This window comes from Protopterus annectens, chromosome 3.part1 (genome assembly GCF_019279795.1).
Source record: "Protopterus annectens isolate FY-2018-M chromosome 3.part1, PAN1.0, whole genome shotgun sequence".
NCBI classification, from domain to species: Eukaryota; Metazoa; Chordata; order Ceratodontiformes; family Protopteridae; genus Protopterus; species Protopterus annectens.
Window position 1 is genome coordinate 1,470,348,528 of NC_056732.1, and position 26,618 is coordinate 1,470,375,145.

General features: G+C 37.4%; 1 protein-coding gene across 1 annotated transcript; it reads left to right on the forward strand.

The window, feature by feature from the left end:
- Nucleotides 1-26,618, forward strand: LOC122798519 (vimentin-like). The gene is made up of 9 exons (XM_044067537.1): nt 1-657; nt 2,222-2,282; nt 16,915-17,010; nt 18,687-18,848; nt 19,136-19,261; nt 19,662-19,882; nt 20,724-20,767; nt 22,543-22,628; nt 26,227-26,618. Exons 1-9 carry the CDS (start codon nt 113-115, stop codon nt 26,278-26,280), a joined length of 1,395 nt encoding a protein of 464 aa, XP_043923472.1. The 5' UTR covers nt 1-112; the 3' UTR covers nt 26,281-26,618.

The following is a 26,618-nucleotide window of genomic DNA, read 5'->3' on the forward strand; positions in this document are numbered from 1 at the left end:
AAAAAGCGGTCCAGCGAGCCTCTGATGCACCCTGGTTTACAATCGGTAAGAAGGAATTGGAATCTGAATTACTTTGTGAAGTATTTATCCCTGGAAAGAAAACACTGCCAAAATGTCCTACCATCGCTCCTCTTACCGTCGGATGTTTGCGCCAGAAGGCACATCTAGTGGGACCACGATTACCAGGCATCGTGTGTCCAATGTTAGCAGGATGCGTCCTTCGTCCATCGGCAGCAGTAAGGCATACACCAGTTACTCAATGCCGGGCGCCATCACCCGCTCTTCTATGATGAAGGTACGGAGTAGCTTACCTCCATCATCCAGACCCTTCGTGTCGGAGACCGTGAACTTCAAAGCGGCCAGCGCCCTCAACACCGAGTACAAGGCTACCCGGACAAACGAGAAGGCAGAGCTGCAGCACCTCAATGACCGTTTCGCCTCCTACATAGAGAAGGTGCGCAGTCTCGAGTCCCAGAATAAGATCCTGCTGGTGGAACTGGAGCAGCTGAGGGGCAAAGGACCGTCCCGGATTTCGGACATCTATGAGCAAGAACTGAGAGAGTTGAGACTCCAGGTGGACCAGCTCACCAACGATAAGGACAGGGTGGAAGTGGAGAGGGACAATCTTGCAGATGATCTGCAGAGGCTCAAGGAAAAGTAAGTTATACTTCCAGTTGCCTGTTTCATAACTCTGTTGAAATTAAAAATAGAGAAAGTAACGTCTTTGCACCCACTCCCCTCTACCCCCCCCCCCCACCGAAAATAAAAATACGGCGGTGTCTCAGTGGCAAGTTCTTTGTGTGGTTGGGCATTTTACGTTCATGCAACAAGCCGCATCCGCCATAGTTTCTTACATACGCATTTCTTTCATTCTTTGTTTTCATACAACTGGAGCAACTCTTCCTTCCCAAGTTAGAAATGCTGCACGTTTATACTGAAAAAGGATGTCGCTTTTTAAGCACCGATTTCCCTGCGTGGATTTCTCTACCTCATTATCAGCTTGTCGTTTCTTTTAGCTAAAAAGTTCTTAAGAGTAAATAGGATCATATAGATGAGGGTCTTTATTTCCTAAAACTGTTGCAGTGCTTTGTTCAGGGTGGGATATGAGTCAGTAAGGATGAAGGCACGGTCTGAGCTTATTATGGTTTTCAGAGCTGCCAATTTGCAGCCTGTAGGGTAGTTCGGTTTTCAAGTTTGCTATGTGGTAGTCTGTTTAAGAATCTGGTCGTAAATGTAATTCTTGAGGGGATTTTTTTCCCAGGTATACTTCTTAATGTGGGGAATTACTGTCGGATTTTGGAGTACTGTTTCGCATCCTGCATACTCTAGGACTCTGAAATAATCTGAGTAGATCACCGTATCTCCCCTCGAAGAGCTATACATAAATTGTAGAGAATTTGATTAATAACGTATTTTACTTCGTGAATATTAGTACAACGTGTGTATGTGTGTGTGTGTGTGTGTGTGTGTGTGTGTGTGTGGCAAACAAAGGTGATACATATTCCCCAATTTTACATGTAGAACGGTGATCCTCATTGACTTGTACTAATATGGGGAAGATGTTTCAAATAAGCATCTTATTGCAAATACTGAGGTACCTCACTGTGCCAAAGTTTAGCATTTAATCCCCATATATGTTACTAAGAATAGGTGTATTAACGTTTTTCTAAGTGTAACAGGTGCATGGGCTGGTGGAGACATAGAACTGTGGACAAAACTGAGAGAAGTTTGGGAAGTTTGGTTAACAGTCTGATGTGCGGTGCCATTTGGCAGAGATCCAGATCCTACTAGGGTGTGGCATCTGATTTAGTGTGGAGTACATTGTACTTCTGTATTATTTATTAAGTGAACATCATCTTCTTTGCAATAGGCAGCAACTTGTAGTAAAAAAAGTAAAAATAAAAAGAAGACATGGGTTTATGCACATACATGCAATGCACACTTTGTAATCATGCTTAAAAGTTATCCAACATATTGCTGAAAAGGAATGTGTGTTAGAATTTCTAGTAATATATAGTCACATCTGACAGATAAAAGTAAATATGTGCATGTTAACTGTTTCTACTTCTTAACTAAGTATGCAAGACAGACCTGTTCTATGTACAACATGAAGCTTGCAAAAGTTAGAGTTTTCAGTGCTATGGTTATACAAAGGCTGTAAGTATAGTTTGAGTACTGTGCATTTAATTTGAAATTAATTCTTTTTTTTTTTCTTTTGCAGGTTGGAAAATGAGATACTCCAGCGTGAGGAAGCTGAAAGTAATTTGCAAGCATTTAGACAGGTAATCACACACACACACACACACACACACACACACACACACACACACACACACACACACACACACACAGGCACGCACGCACGCACACACAAAACAGTGTGGAAAGTGCTATATTTCAAGTGTATTATTGCATTCACCTGAAAAATCAGCACACACTGTATGTAAAATTGTATATTATACATTCTTACAATGGCAAACAATTCAATTTATGAAGAAAATACTTGCCAGAGTATATTTACCTGAAACACAACATATTTATTACCTTAGTATTTTACATTGAGATGCAACATCCATTGTGCTAATGTCAGTCTTTGAGCTAAAAGTTTGCACCTTTGGGCACTGTTTGTTAAATGGAGGGTTTTAATATGTAGGGTATTGTCACTGCTGCCATTTGCTTGACATCGCTGGGCATACTTCTCAACCTGGAAACATCAAAAATCTGGACAAGGCCCATGAAAAATAGGTACAAATCTGTATGCTGATTAACATACAATTTGCATATATGATTACGTAACCCCACCCACTCCAGTGGAATTGTGGGATACCAACTTTCAAACGCAAACTGAAGAATAGACAACCAAAATATGGCACCAGAGTCCCCCTGCAGCAATTCCAATGTCCCATTACCTGGCTATTTCACCCCATTTACCATAAACCCTAATGTGTGCATACGGCTTTACTTCTACAATGATTATTTGGATTTTATTTTTAAATTTTATAGCACAGTGCACAAACACTAATAGACATCTGCTAAACAGTATGCCTCCTGAATATATTTTTAAGAAGTCTTCCTGAATATTTTAATTATGTATGGAATGACCTATATTTTCCTGTCTCCAGTCTTGTCAGCTGTTCTCTTCAGTCTTATGTTTCTGTTGCCCAGAAAATGCTCCATAAAGGTGTATTGTCCTGTACCTATAGCAATTTCTGAAACATTGCAAACATCTCACCACTGAAAACATCTTTTTACAATGAATTAATGTTTAACTTCTACCATGCTTACTTAATGGTAATATCCTTCTGTCTACTTCTCAGGTCATGATAATAAAGCAGAAAACAAAATGATTTTAATGTATAAATACATTGATCCAAAAGGCTAAATCAATAATTTAATATAGCATTGTTGAATTAATAAGTTAAATTTGTTGAAGTTGCTATATTTAGTTGCCAATTAAAGGTTGAATTTATTAGTACTGCATTTTAACAAACAATGTTTTACAGAATCAATGATTAGATAATTGTTTTTATATCCCTGTAAACGGAATTTGAGTTTGCAAAAATGTTTTTTATTTATTTAACATTTGTTAACATGGAAAGTCCATTTCCAGCAGAGGCCCAGGGAGAAAATCTCCAGACACATGTCTTTGTAATGTGGGAGGAAACCGGAGCACCCAGAGGAAACCCACACAAATGCAGAGAGGACATGCAAACTCCACACCGAAGGCACTCCAGCCAAGAATCAAACTGGAGAACCTCTTGCTGTGAGGTGACAAAGCTACCGCTGCACCATCTTAGACACTTAGAAGGCAAAAAATAAAAAACAAGGTACCAGATCATGTGAAATTAATAAGTGAACTTTGTGCACACAAGTCTAGTTTCTGTCAAGCAAATAATCTAATATAAATGATAAAATCAAGCTGTATTTCATACAATTATTGTTACTACCAATATTACATATGATGAAGTACAGTAAAACCTTTCATATTTAATTACTGTTTAATAGAATAAAATTCAATAATAAACATTGTGTTTAATATGTTAGGGGGACTTATGTTGCTGTAATTATCTTTAGATGTTATCCTTTTTTTGGCATTCCAAATGTTAATTTAGTAGGGAAGATTTTGTCAGTTGAAAAAAACTGCTGACAGTTTAGAGATTTGTGTTTCATACTGTGCATTTTTTATGAAATGGTTACATCAGATATTTCAGAAATCATTACTTTATATCTTGTTGCTCTTGTACCTTTACTAAACTTTATCTGCTTTAACCATTTATTTCTTCAGGCCATTTTGACCTTACACGTTGTTGCTCTTGTACTTTTACTAAACTATAGCTGCTTCAACCACTTATTTCCTCTAGCACAGTAGGGCAGTTTCCTTGATGTCTTCCATACATGCCCTTCATTCAGTACTAATAATGCATAAAGTTCCACAGACTTAGCAGGACCACATGATTAACAAACACATATATTTGAGTGATGGTTTTAGCTGTCTGACTTGATTAATAACAATGGTTAATGGCTGTCAGTCTTGTATAATACACTCCACATGATAGAAATTAACATATCTTCCCCAGGTTCTAGTTTTTATTTTTTCTGCTTACATTTATGTAGGTAAAAACTAGCAAAAAATAACACTGCGTATCCCATGAGCATGCAGCAAAGCTACTGAATATATGCGTACCTCTGAACCTTTTTGCTCAAGGCATAAAATTAGTGGCGATTTTTAAACAGTACTATAATTCACTTAAAAATTTTTGTAGAACAGAGGTTTTGCTTGAACATTCATTGTATGAGCAATAGGAAAACACACACACACCACTAGTTCCTACCTGACTGAAATCTCCACCACGGAATAAGCAGCTAATCCATTCAGAAAATATAATTGTTTCCTTCCCATGCAGCAGCAGTCTCCAGTTCACTACGAAATAAACAGATAATCCATTCAGAAAGCAGCATTGTTTCCTTACAGTGCAGCAGCAGTTGCTTCCTTTCCCATGCAGCAGCAGTTCTTTCCTTCCCGCTCAGACGTGTTCAAACACCAGAAATGTACGTGCATGATGCACGCGAGTTGTGCTCAATTCTAAGAGGCTGATGTCATCACACACGTGATGACGTCAGCTGAAAACGAAAAAATAAAATTTTTAAAAAGTTGGGGAAATCAGAAATGAAGGGATAACACCCCATTTTTTAACCCCAAAAATCGGTAAAAACCGAGTCATTCAATACGGTTGGGAGGTATGTTGCTGGGTAAGAGATTGCTTTACTAATTCTGTAACAGGCATGGTTGGTGGTATAGGATGATTACTAACTGAGCCTGCAAAACATGGTTCAGACATACATGGATGTCTCATGACCATACCTTATGGGTTAAACTGAGAAAGAAACTGTGTCAATATCACATACCTCTTTGTCACTTATCTCTGAAAACATTGCTATTTACCAGGGGTGTAGCAAGCAGATTCCATTTTGTACTCGCAAGCTGTTAGTGCTACACCCCCGTGCACCTGGCACTTAAAGGACTCATTTCTCGAAATGCTGCCCCCCAAGCACTTAATAAATGCAAGTAACATTTTCAGCTGTTCCCCCTGAAACTATTAAAAATAATGTTTTTGGATTAGCAATATTGCATTTGTTTTTAAAGGCATTCACTTGGACAGTTGTATATATAATATGCCCTGAAAAAAGCCATGTTGATGTGGTGCTCAGAAAAAAAAAACATACTCAGAGTACAAAGAGTATGCCTAGCTACACCCTTGCGTTTTACAATTTCAGCATATATGCAGGCCTGTGAAAAGATCAGTTATAAAGTTGAGGCCCCCTGCTGGTGAGGAAGTGATAAGGACGTGTTTTCTTGAAAATGTGTAATGGTCTTGGATAATAAAAAAGAAAAACATGTAATGCAGTACTGCATACTAAATTTACATTCAAAATTAGTAACCCAAACGAAGACTTGAAACAATACTGATAGCAGCCACGAATCACCAAACTTGCTATAAGCACTCAAAAAATGTAGACTCAAAGTGTGCAAAATCACAACTTTATTTTTAGCGCTTTTGTCAGAATATCTGAAGAAGTCTTTGTTATATTCTGACGAAAGCTCTAAAAATAAAATTGCGTTTTTGCACACTTTGATTCTACATTTTTTGAGTGCTTATAGCAAGTTTGGTGATTCGTGGCTGCTATCAGTATTGTTTCAACACATTCAAAATTATGTTACTACTTAAGCTTGTGAAAAAACACTTTTTGTAAACATATATTTTTTCATATAATGTGTAGCATACATAATTTGCGACACATAAGATATTTTAAAGTAAATTTTAAAATAATTCAGTTTTGTTATCACTGCCAGGGTATGCCATTCTACTTGTCTGTTAACTTGATGCACTTTTATTAGGCTGTTAAAATTTATTTTCTGCTCTTTGTAATCTTTAGTGTCTTAAGGGTTTGCATCAAAGAAGCATGTTATGTTGGTTATCCTTCTAATGTGTGAGCATTAATTCATTACTCAATGTGATCAAAATGCTCTTCTGACTGGAATATATCTGCTTTTTATTATGAGTCAGTTTCATTAGGCATAGCCCATTTATAAGGAAAATCTGAGATATTGTTCATATTGATTAGGGAAAATTTGACAGGGGTAGCACTTCCCTTTTGTGGTAATCGCTATGAGCTCTACCTGAGGTACCACTAATTCAAACAAATGTCACCTTGGTTTGGTGTCTCATCGGAAAGTGTTACATTTTCCATTTCATATCTGTCTGTCTATCTGTATATGTGTGTGTGTGTGTGTGTGTGAATGTGAGCACTTAAGCATGTCAACTGTCTGCACAGTCAGTCTCTTTTGACGACACATTTGGTTGGCAAAAAAGTTGATCAACATTTGTGTGAAATTGCTACATTACTATTGGGCAATATGCACTTTCCCTGGTGTAGTAAGATCTCAAAGTTGGAATATATGAATAGCAGGGAGTGTGGGGGTGCAGGGAGAAGCCCTCCCCTACAAAAAACATTGTTTTTAGTTTCATGCCCTGAGGTTATATCTTTGAGCATGTGCAGTTCACTTTTAATTTTCTTTTTGATTATTTTGTGTCAGCTTAGTGACATCGACATTTGTATATATAGGTTCATAGGTTGGTACTAGGCTATCAGCCCTAGGGCCTATATAAGCCTAGCCATAACAATTCCCTGGCTATTTCTTCCCACATTATTTACTTTCCTGGACCCCTGTCTAGCAGGGAGACTGACGTGATCCCTGGGGTGAATTTCCTTTCTCTCATCCAGTCATCAAGGTTCCTCTTGAAGAGGTCCAAAGAGGCACTCTGCTTGACATGTATGGGCAATCTATTCCAGAGTCTGGGGAGTCTCTGGGTCAGGAACCTATCCCTCCAGCATGTTTTGTTTATTGTGATGACAAGGTTTAGATCCCTGGAGCGTGTAGCTCTGAGGGATTGGGATTTCTTTAAGTGTAGCATGTCCAACAGCTCTGGGTTTGACATGGCCTTGTATGTTAAGCAGAGATCGCCTCTGAGTAGACGATATGCGACAGAGTATAGCTGGAGTTTTTTAAGGCGGTCAGCGTAGGGCATCTGCTTTAGGCCTGTGATTCTTTTAGTGAGGTATTTCTGTGGCCTTTCCAGTTGTTGCAGATGTCTTGAGAGGTATATACCAAATGGGGCATTGTATTCTATAATGGGCCTAATGAGGGATGAGTACAGTGGGACAATGACCTCCTTTTTTCTGGATGAAAAGCCCTTCGTGATGAGGTGTGCCACATAGAAGGATTTCCTGACTGTTGTGGCGATGTGGTTATCGAAGGTGAGACCACTGTCCACCTGTGTCCCTAAGTCTCTTATCACACTTTCTGTGTTTAGTGTACTGCCACCTATATGGTAATTCATGGATACATGTTTTTTTCCCAAAGGGATAACAATACATTTCTTGGCATTGAGCTTGAGCCCATGGCTCTGGCACCAAGCATCTGTTTCTGTAAGGCCCTTTTGTAGAGTATCCACATCATTTGGGGATTCAATAATGGCTCCCAGTTTGCAGTCATCTGCAAACTTTGTTAGCCAGAGTCCCTTAGTGTTGACCTGTACTTCAGAGAAGTAGATGCCAAACAAGAGCGCCCCAGGACTGAACCCTGAGGTACTCCACTTGTCACTTGTCTGGAGCTGGATTTGGAGTCGGCTACTTTTACAGTGTGGGTTCTATCAGTAAGCCATTTAGCAACCCATTGGGTGACATAGGGATTAATGCCCAACTTAGTAAGTTTATCTATGATTCCAGAGTGGGGGATGGTGTCAAAGGCCTTGGCAATGTCTAGATAGGCTGTGTGGACCACCTTACCCTTGTCCATGGCTCTGGAGACTGATTCAAAGAAGTCAATCAGGTTCAGGAGACAAGATCGGCCCTTCACAAACCCAAACTGGGTGGGGTCCAGTGTTTGAAGGTTGCCGATGTCTTTGTTTATAAGTTCCATGATAATACGCTCCATGGCCTTGCAGATAAGGCTTGTCAGACTGATGGGACAGTAGTTTCCGGGATCCAAGGTGGATCCCCCCTTGTGGATTGGGATAACTGTAGCTCTGCGCCACTCAGTGGGCACGAAACCTGAGGTGAGGCTATGATTAAACATGACACTTAGGTGAGGTGCCAGTTCATATTGTAGTTCATGTAGTACACAGCCCGGGATGTCATCTGGTCCCATGCTGTATTCTTGGGTTTAGAGAGTGCGTTTTGTACCTGTGTGGCCGTTATTACTGGAATTTGGCAATCTTCCGGTATTGAGATGGGCCATTTAGGGGGTGAGAGGGGGGTGAAGTTGGCACTGAATCGATCTGCCAGGATATTGGCAATATCCTTTGGATCAGTATATTTAATGCCATTCTGTTTTAGCTCAGAGCAGATCTGAGCATTGCCATTTAGATTCTTGACATAGTTATAGAATGCTTTGTGGTTGTCTTTGGAATCTTTGGCAATTTTATTTTCGTAACTAGCTTTGGAGGATTTTATGAGGCATCTCAGTTTCTTACTGAGGCTAGTAAGGGAGTTTTTTGCATCCTGGGATTTTCCTCTTTTCTGCAAAAGTTTCTTCCTTTGGTTGTAAAGTTTGTTTATGGCAGGGGACCACCAGATTGGCTTCCTTTTTGGATGAGAGCATTTTGGTTCTATTTGGGATGGCTCGATTCATGCATGAGTGGATGTGCTCGTACAGTGCCTTAGTGTAGGATTCAGCAGTTGAACTTTCAGTTCCCGTCTGCATGGGTGTTATGAAGTTTGTCACTTCTGACTTGAGTAGCATGAAGTTGGCTTTGGAGAAGTTTTTATGGTGGTTTCTTTACTGGGGGTGGGGGTGGGATGTGGATGTTAAGGGTGATTAGCTTATGGTCAGACCTGACTAACGAGGGGTGACCATAGGTATGGAGCATTGATTTCCCATGTTGGTAATGACCAGGTCTAGGATATTGGAGCCCCTGGTGGGACTATGGATTAGTTGATCCAGGGCATTGGAATTTATGAATTCCAAGAACCGTTGCGCAAAGGTGTTGGGACATGAGTAGTTTTCCCAGTTAATGGCAGGGTAGTTAAAATCACCCAGTATTAGGGTGTTTGGTTCTATCTTAATATTTTCCAGTATGTTTAGAAAGGTGTAATGAGAATCTTGGGGTATGGTGGGGGATCTGTAGCAAGCTACAATTTGGATTGCAGTCTTACCTAGTGTTAGTTCATATATTACATATACTTATATAATTTTTGTATGTATGTATATATATATATATATATATATATATATATATATATGTATATATATATATATATATATATAGATATATATTTTTATGTAGTGTGTGTGCATGTATATATGTATATATATGTGTGTGTGTATGTATATATATATATATATATATATATATATATATATAATGTCAGTATATGTACAAGCGTGTGTGGTATACATACATGTGTACACACACACACACACACACACACACACACACACACACATACATACACACACACACACACACACACACACACACACACACACACACACACACATACACATACAGTTTACTATCAAAATGTGGAAAACCAAAACAGTTTTCCACTTTTGATTGAATTTGTTATCCGAATTTGGTAGTACAGAAAAATGTCAGAAATGGTAACCACAGATTCGAACACCGGAAGTTCCAGTGTCGAAATTCTGTGTTACTGGTAATGTTTTTGGCGGGGGGGAAGCCCCCTGCACACCCCCCATACACCCTGGATATTATGTATTCCATCTCGGAGATCGCACTACAGTGAGGAAAAGGGTACATTTCCTGATCCCCACTGTAGTGCAATCTGTTATCAGAACTTCAATCCCACATTAGCAAATGCACACAACCATTCGCTAATGAGGATACAGACATTTCCAGATCGACATTATAGAAATTGGAAAACACGCATTCGGCCGTCCGAGTTTCACGTAAGTGCCATTCCACATTTTGATAGAAAACCACACGCACACACACACACACACACACACACACACACACGTGTGTGTGTATCTATATGCATATAGCTGCCATCATACCTGTCAACCTCTTAGAGCAAGAAAGCTGTAGAAAGCCATAAATAAAAGTGAGACAAAGACCCAAAAATAGGGACATTTTTTAAATATTGCTCGTACAAACTTAGAGAGTTGATAGAATAACAGGTTTTGAATTACCATGAATTTTCTGATGGGTATGAAGTCTGAAACTCAAATGTCCGTCATTATTTTCTAACTTCAGTATTCAATGATTTGCCACTACGTTGCCAGAAAACCACAACTTTATGAAAACCAGTCCAAAAATATGAGGCAAAACTTTGAACATTCTGGGGAAATCTGTATAGTTGAGAGATATGGCTGCCATACATTCTGTCAGTCTTTGAGCTCTGTATTTAGTTGATCTGTGGTAGAGTAGAACATTTAGTTAGCTGTGCATTTAGTTGACCACTGTTGTGTCAATCCTGATATTGCCATCTGCAATGCACTGCAAAAAGGTATCTGCAGTGCACTGCAAAAAGGTTTGCTCTGTAGTCATGGTTATGTGACTTGTGTTTATATATATATATACCATTTTCCTGTTGCTTTCAGAAGTTACCTATTGCTATTAAAACTTGTTTCATGTAAAAATAAAGTGAAATGATTACATGTTCAGCATACACAGTCACTTCTTAGCATTGACATTTGCATGATTATAGCAGAGTAATTGTGCTGAAAATGTGTAATATTTCTTATAATTCTCTAATATAAACAATCCAAAGGCATGCATCTGGAGTGTTTCTCCCCGGGCCTCCGCTGAAAATAGGTTCTGTTTTAGTCGGACTTTCCCGGTCAACAAATGTTAAACAAAATAAATAAAAAATAAATTTCTTGGTTTAAATTCTGAAGGGAACTATGAAAGTGTTTGAGAGTGCACTTTACACAGTGAAACTTCAGCTTCTTACTTCTTATGTATTTAATACAAATAACCTGCTGTAAAACGAATGTTTGTTTTTGTGCCATAGTTGTGTCACAGTCCTATGATCACGTGATGATGGGACTGTAAATGGCACTTCGGGTATCCCTGGGGAAGGTACGTCTAGTACCATGGGAAGCTGCAGAGTGCAGTAATGATCTTTGAGCTTCAAGCTTGTAACACTTGGGGTTTGGCTCTGTTAACTGTTAAGCAGCTTGCAGTAAACTGACTGATAAGCTGTTTAGATTTTAGGAAGACTAGCAAAGTCATAGTATCTTGCAGGTATTGAATTTTTGTGAGAACAGTTATGAATTACAGAAGCAGTTTAGCTTTGTAAGCTTATGAACAGAGAAGTACTGGCAACATCAAGACATACTAACATCTTAATACTGTAAACGGGCAGATCCCTTTTTGGAAACTTGACAGCTAGTACCCAGAGTGTGTGATAAACATTACCGGCTTTTTTCTTTTTTTCTGAACTCTTTTGTGCACAGAATGCACGATAAACATTACAGACTTTTTTTTTGTACTGTCTTGTTTGCCAGGCATTTATTACCTTTCAGTTTAAGTTACAGTTTTGGGGAGAAGTTGCTATACTGCAGTACAAAACTAAATAAAACTGCCCTTCTGTTGAAGTTAGTACCTAGTTGCCCTGTATGTAATGTATCTTTGTATAATCCAAGCAGGACTTAAAATTAAAAAGTAAGAAAATGGGGTTACATTTTTGGATCTACTTTGATAAATATCATTTCATGTAGTTGAGGCATGAATTATAATAAAAAGGTTTCCCTAAGTTGATCAATACATTCAAAAACACGTTATACTTCATTAATTTTTTGTATCTTGGAGAACATAACTCCAAAAATGATAAAAACATAGACATTTTTATGGCACTTATACCAGCTTCACAGTTGCACTGTAGTGGGCCAGCAGCTTGCTTCATACAAGTAGCCACAGTCTCTGTGACTCTTTTACCCCCAGTCTCTGTGTTTATACTAATTGTGACATCATGCAATCTCAGAGAAAATGGAGAATGTGTAAAAACAACTTTAAACTCACCTTTCCTTCTTTTCGGAGTCCAGTGAATTAAAACAAAGTGCAATATCTGTGACAAGCGAGTTCTGGTATTTTAACATGCCAACAGAATAAAAGAGCAGACTTTCATGATGTCTTATGCTATGAGAAAAAAAAATGATCAACTGTAGTGCTCCTCATAGTTTACTGTTAATTTTACTTAATTTTATTTAATTAGATGTTTGAATGATAGGATTTGTAGATTCCCAAGAATCTGAAAACTGGCTGGTTTTAAATACGAGGGGCGTCTTTTGCATTCCAGTTATACTGGGTAGTTGCTAGTTTGTTTGGAGCCAGAGATCGTGACATTGATCTTTGTGGGATCTAACAGCATTTTATAGTAGAAGAAACAACTTGAGAGAAGTAGTCAGTGTTGTGTTTTTTTTTAAGGTGGATGCTTTGAGAGACTAGAGTTATCAGTAATGTCATCAGAGTACAGAATTATTTCAAGATTGTGGTGGTTGTAAAACAGTCCATTTTTAAAGGGGAAAAGAGCCAAGGAGCCAAGACTGACCCTTGGGGAAGATGAGCTGTGAACGAGATAGTTACCTATTTCAACTGAAATGGTCTTTGTAGTAGGTAATTGCTGAATCAGTCAGTAATTTCTCACTTAAACTTAAAGCAGTGATACATATTTTTTTTCTTGAGGTGGGTAGGAGGGGGTGTGTCTGAAGTCTAGACTTGGGGGTGGTTTTTGGTCTTGGTTAGATGATGACTTTTTATGTGAGCCACAAGCCAAGATGTAGAGAGTCAGAGTTGGTGTACTGCTGTAAGAAATTGACTTTGTCAGAGGACTGTCATTTTTGTGGAGGGGGATATCTCTAAACTAGAAGTGTAAGAGAAGTGAGTGGTGGCAGTTACATGGTGGGGTTTAGTGAGAAGAAGGGAAAGGTATATGGGTTGGAGTTTGGAAATTCAGTGAAGACATTGACAGCTGAGGCAGCACCTTTAGCAGGTGGAATATTTTCTGAAGGGCAAGTGTGTTTTGAAACTGTGTTGGTTAGCAAATTTACTTTTTTCGAGAATTATTTTAGACGGAAGAGCAAAGGGGACTGGTAAAAGGAAGTTTTTGGTATTTGTTTTGGGGTAAACGATTTAATATTTCTGGGGTGGGATTCGTTTTTGTAGTCATGTCGTATTACTCAGCTTATCAGGCTGGGGTATTCTTTTTCCCAAGCCTCAGAGGATTCTGCACTATTGTTTACATATTGTTAATACTTGTTTCTTTCAGAGTTTATTTCAGTATTTCTTGCACTGAGTTGCACTTTGCACCTTGCATGTATATGTACTTTTTTGTCTTGTTCGTAATAGTTGCCTGTATGTCATTTTTCTTGATGTTAATAGTTGTATGTATGTCATTTATGTAATTCATACTTGGAGAGTCACTGAAACTGGAGTCAGATTCCTTGTAAGGGTGCATACCTGGTCAGTAAATGTGATTCTGATTCTGGTGTCCTTGTTTGAAGTTCTTTTTGAGCCTTATTGTAGGAGAGATACAGCTCCTCTATGAGTTTGAACATGGACATAAGTAGGTTTGCTGCTACATTAATGTCAGTGCATTGGATGACCAGTGATTGTCCCTAAAATAGTTTTTTAGTTTTTCTGTATACTGCCATTTTGGGTCTACAGTCAGCTGTTGCATGTTTTAGATTTGGGCTTGGATAGGACATATTGAATGATCAAAACTGCGGAAGAATCCTTTGATATAAATGGAGATAGGACAGAACTAGGGAGTAAGTGTTGTTGTTTAATAAAGTCATTGGTTTTATCTTCCCATGTTTGGTCCTCTGTACATTTACATAAATGGGTTCTTTTGCAATTTTGGTTATTGGTAATTGTTGCCACTAGTTAGCGTCTTTTGTGGACATATTGAATGATGCTGGGGATTGGTTTCTCTGAAAGGAAGGGTGGATAAGTATTCACGATTCACCTTTGGGTGTATCTCTGATTAAAAGGTCAGGTCAGGAGAAGTATTAAGATGCTGAGCTGTGTTTGGTGGACTGTTGGATCATTTGGTTAAGAACTAGGTTAGCTAAGAGATAATTAATCTTATTCATGTGCTTGCACAGATGGTTGTCATTAACATCTTTCAAGATGATAGAAGTTGTTGGAAGTAGATCCTTTGAGACAAGATTTATGAGGACTCGAAATTTGTCTGTCAGTGGTGAGGGATATATCCCTGTCAGGAATAGGTGGTGTGTTTTACTTAAGGTTTCACTTGATTCTGCAGTTAAGGGCATGGCCATGTGCAGAATTAGACTCTATAGTGATATTCAAGTGAGGTTCATGTAGGATAATGTTCTTCCTCCACTTACCCTTTTGCCTGGTATAGTTTTAAATTGTTAATGGTAACTGAAGAAAAATGGTGAAGGTCCTGGTTAGAGGCATTTATCCAGGGTGCAGTGATAACAGTGATGGTTGCTCAGTCTAGGGAGTGTATAGAATGCCGTGGATAGAACTGCTGAAGGTTGCTAGTTAAATCTGCCAACATTTTTCAGGCAGCATAAGTGCTCAAGGTTCTTAGTTAAATCTGCCAACATTTTTCAGGCAGCTTATTATAAGCTGGTTTATATAACTTTTGATAGTACCAGTAGTTATGGGTATAGCCAAGGTAGCACTCATTTCTACTCATACTTATCATTCAGGAAACCGGGGAAAGGATAACTGATTTACAGTACTTGAAAAGTTGGATTTTGGTTGGCAAATTGAAAACGTGTTGCCAGGAGTTATTCCTAGCAACTCTGCTTTGAGTAAGTCACCTGAGAACTGAGTACTTGGTCTCTCCTGTGAGAGGGAGGGATCAGATACAGTGGTGTAAGCACATGCAGAAAGTTAGAGACTCTTCTTTGAAAATAATTATAAATAATCAATATGGTTTACAAGAAGTATTGAGAGTACTGCATGACCCACTGTCCATTTTTGTGCAATATAAAGTTTAATGCAGTAGGTAACATTTGTATCAAAAGTCAGCTTTATATATAGTTAATAACTACGGTAAGTACATGTATTTTGGGGAAGTGTCACCCAAGTTCAGGAGAGACATCTCAGCCATTGCCCTGCTCCTGTGAAAGGCAAGCATTTCCTGTGAAACTCTGTTCCAGTGGGGAGTCCGTCCAGAGTTTGTTTGTACCTTGAACATGTGCTGCATGATCCATCCACTTACAAGAGACATGGAGGCTGTACCTAATCAGTTCCTGTCTGTCCCTGACCATTTGTTCCAAGTTGTGGCATTCTAATTGAACTCTTGTTGTCTGGATTGCAAACACGGCTTTATTTGCCTATACCATAGGAGCTGGCAAATTAGCTTTGTCTTCAGCCTTTTGTGATGTTAGTAATGCACTGTCTGCTGGTTATGTATTCAGAGGAAAATATTTTCCTATTAATGAAAGCCTGCAGAATTTATAAGCATGACACACGGGAATCTGTAAGCAGTAGAGAAACTATTCCAAATCTTATACTGTTTGTAGCCTACAGTGAAGAATAGAGAGTATACCTGCCTTTTTAGGAAACTCGGGTAAATTAAGTAACTTGCTGAAGACAAGTACACAAAACTGAAAGGATACTTAAATTTATCAGAAGCAGTAAATTAACATAAAACAGAAAGTTAATGTTTCTTTTCATGGACATAGAATGAAAGACCCAAGGGCTCCATCTTGGCTCATCTATACATTTCTTCTTTGGAAGGACACACGTTCAGGTTGGAGATGGTTTAGAGGATGTAAAAACTAGTACAGGATTTACACAGCAAGGCATCTGGAAGAATAGAAGAACTGTACATGTGTATTTATGAAGAAAAGAGAGAAACATAGGGACATCACAGTCGAATTTATGCAGTTTAAAGAAAACAAGAGAAGAAGCAAAGGGTGCTGTTTAAAATTTAATGGTCTGAGGAGAAATGCAGGTTATTCACAAAAAAACTACTTTTTTTTTCTGAGGTTGGTATAAATGAAGATTCAAAAATAGTTGGAATGACATATGTAAGGCAGTTCTGGTATTGGGTGAGGAAGAAGTCTGTTGTTGGTTAAGCAGGTGCGTTAACTTGCTCATTGGGTTGAGGATTGGCAGGGTAGGGCAGTCGGTCCGTATCTGCTTCTCTGCTTTGTCACTTTAGTCATGCTTCTCAGCCAAACACCACTTGCTCTAGGAGATGCATTCACAAAATTTTAATTAAAGTAACAACTAAAATACTTAACACATGATTTTTAGCTTATAAATAGCACTTTGCCTTCATTCGGTGTTAGCCACATAACAGCTTCTTTTCTTTTTTTTTTTTTTTTTTGTAAATAAAATCTGTACTATATATGAGAAAGGTATTGGTTGATTTTCACCAAGACTTTTTTCTTTTTTTCAGGATGTGGACAATGCCTCATTGGCACGGCTTGACCTTGAGCGCAAGGTTGAAAGCCTCAACGAACAAATTATCTTTTTGAACAAACTGCGTGATGAAGTAAGTATAGCTTTTAATATGCATCCTGTTTATATATGTGCAGTGTGTGTGTGCATGTGTATGTATGTGTATATATATATATATATATATATATATATGTATATATATATATATATATATATATATATATATATATGTGTGTGTGTATGAGTGTGTGTGTGTGTATATATATATATATATGTATATATATTTATATATATTTGTATATATATATATTTATATATATATATATATTTATATTTATATATATATGTATATACATATATATATATATATATATATATATATATATATATATATATATAGCTGCATGCATGTGTGCATGCCTTGCATGTTACTTGCATGTCTGAGTGTAAGCAGTATTGTTGGATTGTTTTATTCATGTCATAAAAATCATAAAAAACAATCACCAATATGTTTACAGGTGTGTGTGTGGATGTGAGTGTTTGTATTTGCCTGTGTGAGTATGTATAAACATAGAAAGATGGGAACGGGTGCTTTGTACCATGAAGATAGTATTCCTTTTATAAGTGTTTTAGCTTTCCTTAGATAAAATGAGTGAAATGCTATTAAATGCCACCCCCCAGCACTGAAGTTTTTTTTTTTTCTTGGGGGGTGCAGAGCCACAAACAGTCTGTAAGTGGAATCCCCAGCACTGTCAACCCTTTTTGTTATCCACTCCCAGGTCACCATATCTCAGAGAAACAGATAAAAGTTCCTTTTAATACTGAATGCTACTTTGTTCAATTTTTTTGTTAAGGAAATGCCATTCAGCAAGCTTTAGGGAGCAAGTAATGGAATGGAATTTTTTTATCAAGTCAGAATGTATTTTTCCTTTGCGAATGGCTCAAATGTCAGGTGTGCTAGGTTTTCATCCCCCTTGTTTTTTTATATGTATATAATTGATTCTTAGTAACATATAGCAAAGGGGTACAGATTCAAAAAGTTATTCTCGACAGTTTAATGTGAGATTCATATTCTTTTGTGGGTTTGGCTAATATGTTAAGACAGTGGCGTACTAAGGTGCGACAGTAAGCAGAATATTAGAGAATATGAATTTATTTTCTTCCTATTTCACAATTTTGAATTATTCTTATTTAAAATATAACTTAACTAAATTGAAAGGTTGAAAGGTGAGAAACATGGTTGGCTGGAAATTTACATTTTAAATGTGTAATTTCTGTTCTTTGCTTAAATGCTACTGAAAACAAAATATTATTTGTTAATATTGCTGAAGTGGTAAGAACCTATTTAAAAGCATCCAGATAGCACAATGCTATTTCAGAAGTGTTTGAAAATTATTATTGATCCTCACATTTCTTATAATGGAGCATCACTTTTCAGTTATGATGCTTGCTAAAGCAATGTTCTGTATTCTACCCGCATCATACCTGTTTTAAAAATATTGGATGCTTGGTACAATATTTTGAACTGCTGCTAAGATCCACTGGGAATACAAAGGTCTTTCCCAACCAGATAAATGTTAATGAATAAATCTGAATTTAATATGCCAGCCATAATATGATTATCTTACAGCTTTTGTTTCTGCATAAAGGTGGATTGGATTGGAGGTAGATGTCTTTATTTTGATAGTATGTTTCCTTGCAGCTGTTAAGTTTACTGTGATCTCTGTTAAACATGCCAGTATATTCATCAGTGATAATTTGCATTTATAGGAAGTCCGTGAACTGCAGGCAAAAATTCAGGAACAGCATGTCCAGGTTGACATGGATGTTTCTAAACCAGATCTGAGTGCTGCTTTGAGAGATGTCCGTTTGGAAATGGAGAATGTTGCTAAGAGGACTTCTCTTGAGGCTGAGGAATGGTACAAGTCCAAGGTAAGCTTTGGGGTTTTTCCTAGTTGTCTGAGATTACAATTTGTGAAAGGTAACTATTTGAAATTTCAGGATCCACTTTATATGTAAAAATTACTTTAGGTCTCCCCTGAAAGAGCCTAGCCTAATACTACTAACCCAATCAAATAAAGATAAATAGCTGACGTTTTGCACACATTTGTTGTACAGGCTCTCCTTGTAGTCTAGTGGCCATTATTTGCTCTGACCTTTACCTGCATTGCATGTTATGCAGACCTTTAGATTAAACTTCTTCAAATTATGTTTTGCAGTGTGCCGATCTGGCTGAATCTGCTTCCCGTAACAGTGATGCCCTGCGTCAGACAAAACAAGAATCAAACGAATACCGTCGACAGCTACAGTCACTAAACTGTGAAATTGATGCTCTTAAAGGAACTGTAAGTTAATGATTGCATTTTTTGTAAATTTATAATTTCTTAGATGCTGCAGTTAAAATGTCAAGAGTTTACTTGTTTGCAGTTAAGTTTAGCTTCCTTTTAATATATATATATATATATATATATATATATATATATATATATATACATATATATATATATATATATATATATATATATATATATATATTTTTTTTTTTCTGTTTAAGACTTTACATTGTTCATCATAAAAAAGAAATCATGTTTGCCTGAAGAAAATAATTGTATAAAAACTGGCTTTCATTTTTTCATCTGTTATATGACAAGCTTTTATGTCCATAACTGGCATAGTTAATATTACATTGTTTTTGGAATGATCAGACGGCAGACTGTGAATGTAATTTTCAACTTTATGTAACAGAATGAATCACTGGAGCGTCAAATGCGTGAAATGGAGGAGAACTTCAGCATTGAAGCTGCTAACTACCAAGACACTATTTCCAGTCTGGAGGAAGAAATCCGTAACATGAAGGATGAGATGGCACGTCACCTGCGTGAATACCAGGACCTCCTTAATGTCAAAATGGCATTGGATATTGAAATTGCAACCTATAGGAAGCTACTGGAAGGAGAAGAAACCAGGTAGTTATTTTGGGATAAATGTATTTGTTTACCAAGTAAGAGTGGTGATGCCTGTAAACTGCAAACCTTTTTAATCCTTAAGCGCGATAATAATGATGTGCTAATGCAGCGGTTATTAATTGTTTTTATATGGAGTTAGTCAGTAGTGGATAGCCTACTTTGCTGGTGAATCAAAGGTCATCCCCCCACATGTGTGAGAGCACACACTGTCAAACAAAATGTACATAATATAGTGAAGATCAAAGTATTAAAAACGTGTAATTTGATTTTGGTTTTAGAAACAAAACAATGTTCCTTGAATCAGAGAAAAGTACAGTCTAGTGCATGATTTTCTGCTAAAGGCAATGCCAACTCAGTCTTGTCTGTAGGTGACAAGAACATAATTCACAAACATTTGCTAAAAGTTGTGGTTATCTGTTAACTAGGGTAGAGCACCAGTCTACATGGGCCAATTTCATAAGCAGCATGGGGCACTTTCTGATTAATTAACTTGTTTATAACCCCACACTGCCCAAATAGAGGCTGACCAGTCAAAACTTGCACCACAGGAAATGGCTCATTAACATTTGAAGGCTCTAACCTTCTATGCTGGCTGCCAGATTTACTACTTTTGCTTTGACAGTGAACCCATTGTTTTGTCACCCACTCATGTTATTGGTTTTCTTAGTTTGTAGATCACTGTTAAATAGGATAATCTTTTTAAGTACTTGTTCATGAAACATCTTTCTCAACCCTGTTAGTTCAGAACTTTTATAGAAAGGATATGAACTCGATCTAGTAATGTCATTATCAAAAAATTTTTTTCTGAAATCTTTTTTTTTTTTTCTTTTTTTTTTTGCAGAATCAGTATGCCTCTTCCAGGTTTCAGTACTATGAGCATCAAAAGTAAGCAGTAATTTAAAACTTTTACTAAAGTTTGGCACATGCATGTCCAGAATATTGTAGTACGATCTTTGATAGCTTGCATGGAAGTAAACCTGTAATCATTCAGGTGTTAGTGAAAATGAGTGCCTGTTAGAGGATGTACCGTAGATGAATTACATCAGATAAGTTTGTGTAACCAGAAAAATGGAACAAGGAAAGGTTCAGAAAGACACAACTAATACTTAATGCAGACTTAAAAGCCATGGACACTGGGAGCACAGATTTAATACTGAGAGGCCTTGTGAGCTACAGATGCAGAAAGGGTTTTAAGCATAAACAGCGACAATAAAGCAGCAGTTACATAAGTGGAGAAGACGATATAGGAAAAACACCATTTCTAAGGTATATAGTGCCATCTTTTCCGTAGATTATTCTCGTTCGTGTTTTTTTTTTGTGACTGAATTAATGTATATCAAAATTATATGATAAACTTATTTGATATTCATATAAGTAATGTCAAAGAAAACTCATCAAAGGCTCAGAGCTAGTCATTTCTTACTGGCCTAGCTTATGAATCCACTGCAAGTGCTTATCTTTTATCAACACTCCTACATGCTGCCCCTATCCTCAGTAGCCTACATTTACTTTTTATTTATTTATTGCTTTTGATTGATGGGATAGTCTGTCTGGGTTAACAATGACTTTTCATTGAAAGCCCGAGGGGAAACACTTCAAATATGACAGAAATGTTTACATGTATTAAGAAATTGCATTAATGTTTAATGGAGAAATTATACATCTTAATATACAGATGCCTAGCTTTACATTACACGGTATACAGATATGTAGAACATACAATGCTATCATGTAAAGTCAAAAAGAAGAATAGAATTTGTACAAAACAGTTTGGACAACAGTTCTGTACATGATTATTACCAGAGAAAGGATAGTGAAGATTGACAAAAGTCTGTATGACAGTGTAAAGGCGAAAGCAGGCAAGGTGTACTAAAAATTTAGATGGTGTAGATATGAGTGTCATAGAGATAGCAGTAGTACTGGAAAGAGAGTATTAGTGGTACATGTTTTGACAGGGGGAAAAGGAGTTTTAATAGTAGTCACATTAAAAGTGAAAAGTGGTTTGACAAGGATAGGGAAATCACTTGTCTCATAACAGCAACACTACAATAAACGTGCCAAATTCACTGCTGATAGACTAAAACATTCCATTACTGCTCTGCATTGTAAAAAATAAGCTGGATGAAATTTCCTTACTGTCTCATATTTCTTTATCTGAAACCTGCTCATTCCATACTGCACCAGCCAGGTGTGGTTATAGAGAAAATATGAGTAAACAGTGAAACTAAAGAACATTAAGCAACATTAACTTTTTTTTTTTTTTTTTTTACAAAAGCACGTGCATCTATAACATGAGTATAAGTGGAAGTGAAATTAATTGTAAAACAAAAGATGCTTTAGAATCTGACCAATACACTTTAAGTGGGTTACATAAGGATGGAGTTGTAACAATGAGTGGGATCTTATGAATTGTTTTGAAATTGATGCAGTTGTCATTGAGCAAACATAATTCACTGTTGTCCTGAATGTTTTATACTACAGGTAAAAACAGGTTAGATCTCCATGATTCATGAAAAAAAAAAATAATTTGTAAGAAAATTGGAGACAACTTTTGTTAGTTATGAAACATGTTATTCCCAAATAAACCTCATCAGTTGTGCTACTTGTTAACAAACATTGATGTAGACAGCGGAATAATTTATGCTCTTTCTTGATTTTAGGTGAAACCAATATGGAGTCTCAGCCCAAGGATTCTTACAGCAAGAAGACGGTTTTGATTAGACGCATTGAGACTCGAGATGGAGAGGTTAGTAACAAATTTCTTGTTCTCTTTTTTAATTCTTTTTGGCCTGTACCCATCTATGACCATCTCCTCTATTGATACACTTGTTCTTCCTGATCAACTAAGGAGAGAAGCAGGAGCCAGTTATCACTGCCAACATTCAAGAGGGGTTGGGAGAGTTTTTTATGCTAATACTCACCAAGTGCAGGACATCATGGTGCACTGCCTGTTGTGTTGTACCTTGTGAGATCACTCTTCTACACACTTGTGATTTTATGCTGGAATACACACACACTCATTGGAGGCCCTGCATTACCTGTATCTAAATTCATAGGCATTCTGGAGTGTGGCATTCCTTCAGCTGGAGCAGTGGGACTTAGCAACCCTTCCCCTGCCCTGGATGGGCAAAATGTCATAAAACACTCACCTTATCCTTCTCTGTCTGGTTTCTGTCTGTAACACTTCAGCTACAAGAGTGCCATAACTTCAGGCTTTGGTGAACAAAGAACAAAAGATACAAAGAAAACTGACCGACTCTTTGTCTTGAACAAGGAAGCATTTCCACTGATAAAGTAGACCATTTCCTGATGGATAGCGCATTGCATTAATATTTTTTACAAAAATAATTTCCTGATAAGCAGAGTGTAGCAATTATCACTGCTTTAACAGTTGGTGCCCAGTACACCTTAGAGGTGGACACATGGTCTGCAGTTCACATCTTCTCAAAGCATTATAGTTTTTTTGTAACTTCCAGGGCTTGGGATGGGTTCACCTTTGCTGTATTGAAGGGTATGCTGCCTCCCTGCCTATCACATTAACTCGGGGGGGGGGGGGGGCTTTGTTTACCATTTCAGCAGTGATCCACACAGAAACATAAACAGTTGAATTAGGCAGTTTACTGTAATAGTCGATGTTCAAGTGTGGTCACTGTTGCAGTCTTGTTTCCCTTCCTCCATCCCCTTTATTACTTGTGGTACTTATGGCTGGTGTAGATACTGTTTTTTCCATCCCTCTTCACCTGTGTTTATTCCTTTTTCCTCTCACTCAGGTTATTTAAACTTATTACCGTGAGGAGGGGAAATAAAGATCTAAAGATGGTATGGGTAGGTGCCACCTATATGCCAGGTTCAAGGACAAGAACAATTACAGTACAATAATAGATGCACTGCAAATCAAGTTATACATTTTAGACAAACCAATCACAGAATCGTTACCTTGAAATACAATACCTAAAGTCAATGAACCGAAATGCAGTGTGTAGTTTGCACAATAAAAAGAAAGCTGCAATCACTAAAGAGTACCGAGCAGTTTCAATATTACTGTAGTTTATTTGCAGGTACCTTAATTTACATACAGTAGTAGTAAGCAGTACAAATATTACATTACAGTTTATTCACTGGAGATTTATTTACATGCAGTATTAGTATCAATGTAACAGTTTATTCACAGGAGGCTTATGATAGTACTAAGTAGTATAAGTGATATGTTAGTTTATTCATAAAAGGCTTATTTACATACAGTATTATTAAGGACTATAAGTATTAATGTTGATACTTAATACTGTCCTACTAAAGACTAAAAGTATTAATGTTGATACTTAGTACTGTCCTAAGCCTCCTGCGAATACACTACTGTTACAGTGATCATGGAGGTGCTGTGCTTGATATGGATTAGAAGCCTATTAGAGAGGAGATGTAGCTGTATCTCCAGCAGGTCCTGTTTGTGTCACAGGCTAGATTGAGGTCCTTGTAACAGATGACTCAAGTCCCAATTGACTTATGGATGTGCAGCATTTCCATTAGATCTGGGTCAGAGATAGCCCTGTAAGTCAGACTTAAGTCGCCTCTAAGTAGTCTATATGTTACTGAGTACAGTGACAGCAATTTTAGTCTGTCTGTATAAGACATATGCTGGAGACCCTTAATTGTTTTAGTTAGAAATCTCTGAGGTCTCTCAAGTTTCTGCAGGTGTCTGGTGTGGTACATAGCAAAGGGAGCATTATATTCAATAACAGCCCTGATGAAGAAAAAGTGCAGGGGGGTTATATCCTCTTTTGCTGTTGAGACAATGCCTTTGCTAATCAGGTGAGCGACGTGGAATGCTGTCACAGTAGATACATGATGGTCAAATCTGTGGTCACAGTCAGCATGTGTTCCCATGTCTCTCACTACTGAATTGATACTTCTGGTATTATTTTATAATCAGCAGGAACATTGTTTTTACGGAGTGGAATACTAATGCAGTTTTTAACTTTTGGCTTAAGACCATGGCTTTGGCACCAGTCATTGGTCTGTGTAAGCCCCTTTTAAAGTATGCTGACATCGTTAGGGGATTCAATGATGGCACCTAATTTGCTGTCATCTGCAAACTTGGTTAGCCGCAACACCTCTGTTTTAGCCTGGACCTCTCAAGTATATGCCAAACAAGAGGGGGCCCAGCACTGACCATTGTGGGACCCCACTGGTGACACTTCTGCTGGTAGAGGTAAAGTCTCCCACTTTGACTGAATGTTGATCTGTGAGCCAGTTTGCAACCCATCTGACAGCATAGGGGGCTGATATTCAACTGGGTTAGTTTGTCAATGATGCCTGAATGTGGAATAGTGTCTAAGACTTTGGGCATGTTAAGATAGGCTGTGTGCACAGCTTTGCCCTCATCTATGGCTCTAGTCACATTCTCAAAGTCCACCAGGTTTAGTGGGCATAACCTGCCCATGATAAAACCAAACTAGGATAGATTCAGGGTTTGGAGGTCACCTATATACTTATGAGTCCCATAATGATTTGTTCCATTGTCTTACAGATGAGGCTGGTTAAACTTATAGGTCTGTAGTTACCTGGGTCTGTTGCCAAGCCACCCTTGTGGAGGGGGATAACAGTCACTGTTTTCCATTCAGTGGGGATAAAACATTTAAATAAGGACACATATGTCTTAATTAAGTAACCCTTACACACTTATACATACTTCCTTTGACACACAACTGATTTAATTAAATTTTGTGCCCATTCTCCAAGATTTTTCTATTTATTATTTTTAAAGATGCATTCATTTTCTTACATACAATTTGAAACTGTTTCACCATATATTGTTGGTTTTATTTATTTGATGTGATAACCAGGTAGATGGACTCTAGAGACCCTTTCCATCCATGACCTGGGCCAAAAGACAACACACTTGTTACTTCATTGTTTACAAGAAAACAGCAGTATTAACATTACATTTTATATTGCTTTGATTTAATAGTGTGATTTATAGGAAAACTTTCAATAATGAAGCGGTAATACATGCAGTGAAAATTTAATGTTTCCAAAAGCAGGGATCAAATTCTAAAAAGTGTGATAATGCAAAAGAATGATATGTGCCGATGAAAAACATGTTAATGGAAAATGAATAATATGAATTTATATGTACTTGTTATATTTAAATACATAATTAGAATAGCAAAAGAATGACCACATTTATTATAGCCATTAAAACCTATTTTTTCATACATTTATTTCATAATGTTATGCAATGGGCAGTTAAGTACAGGATTGTTTAATTTGCTGCAGTTCTACTTTTGAAAGCTGTGAACTCGTGAGCAGTTGAAATTAAATAATTTGTATTTTTTGTTTTTTAACAGGTAGTCAACCAATCAGAGCAGGTCCAGGATGCAGAAGACTTAGACTTTGAGTAAAGAATGAAAATAAGAAACATGTAATGGTCTTCTCACACCTTCATCAGACAAGGATATGGATTCCTTAACCAGCAATGTCAGAGCATCTTTAAAGGATCTGAAATGGGAGCAAGAGAAAGAAAAATAACAGTTTCAAGTGCCTTTATGCAGTTACTGTATGTGGAATGCGCGAGAATTGTGCTAGACCGTAGGCTTTCTAGGTCTGCTTAAAACAATGACTCTAGCAGAAATTAGGAAATAAGCAGTTTACAGTGAAACACTGTATCTGATAGCAATATCTTGCGCTTAACATGTCAGTTTTGATTACTGAATTTCAATAAACACACTTTTCCAGCTTA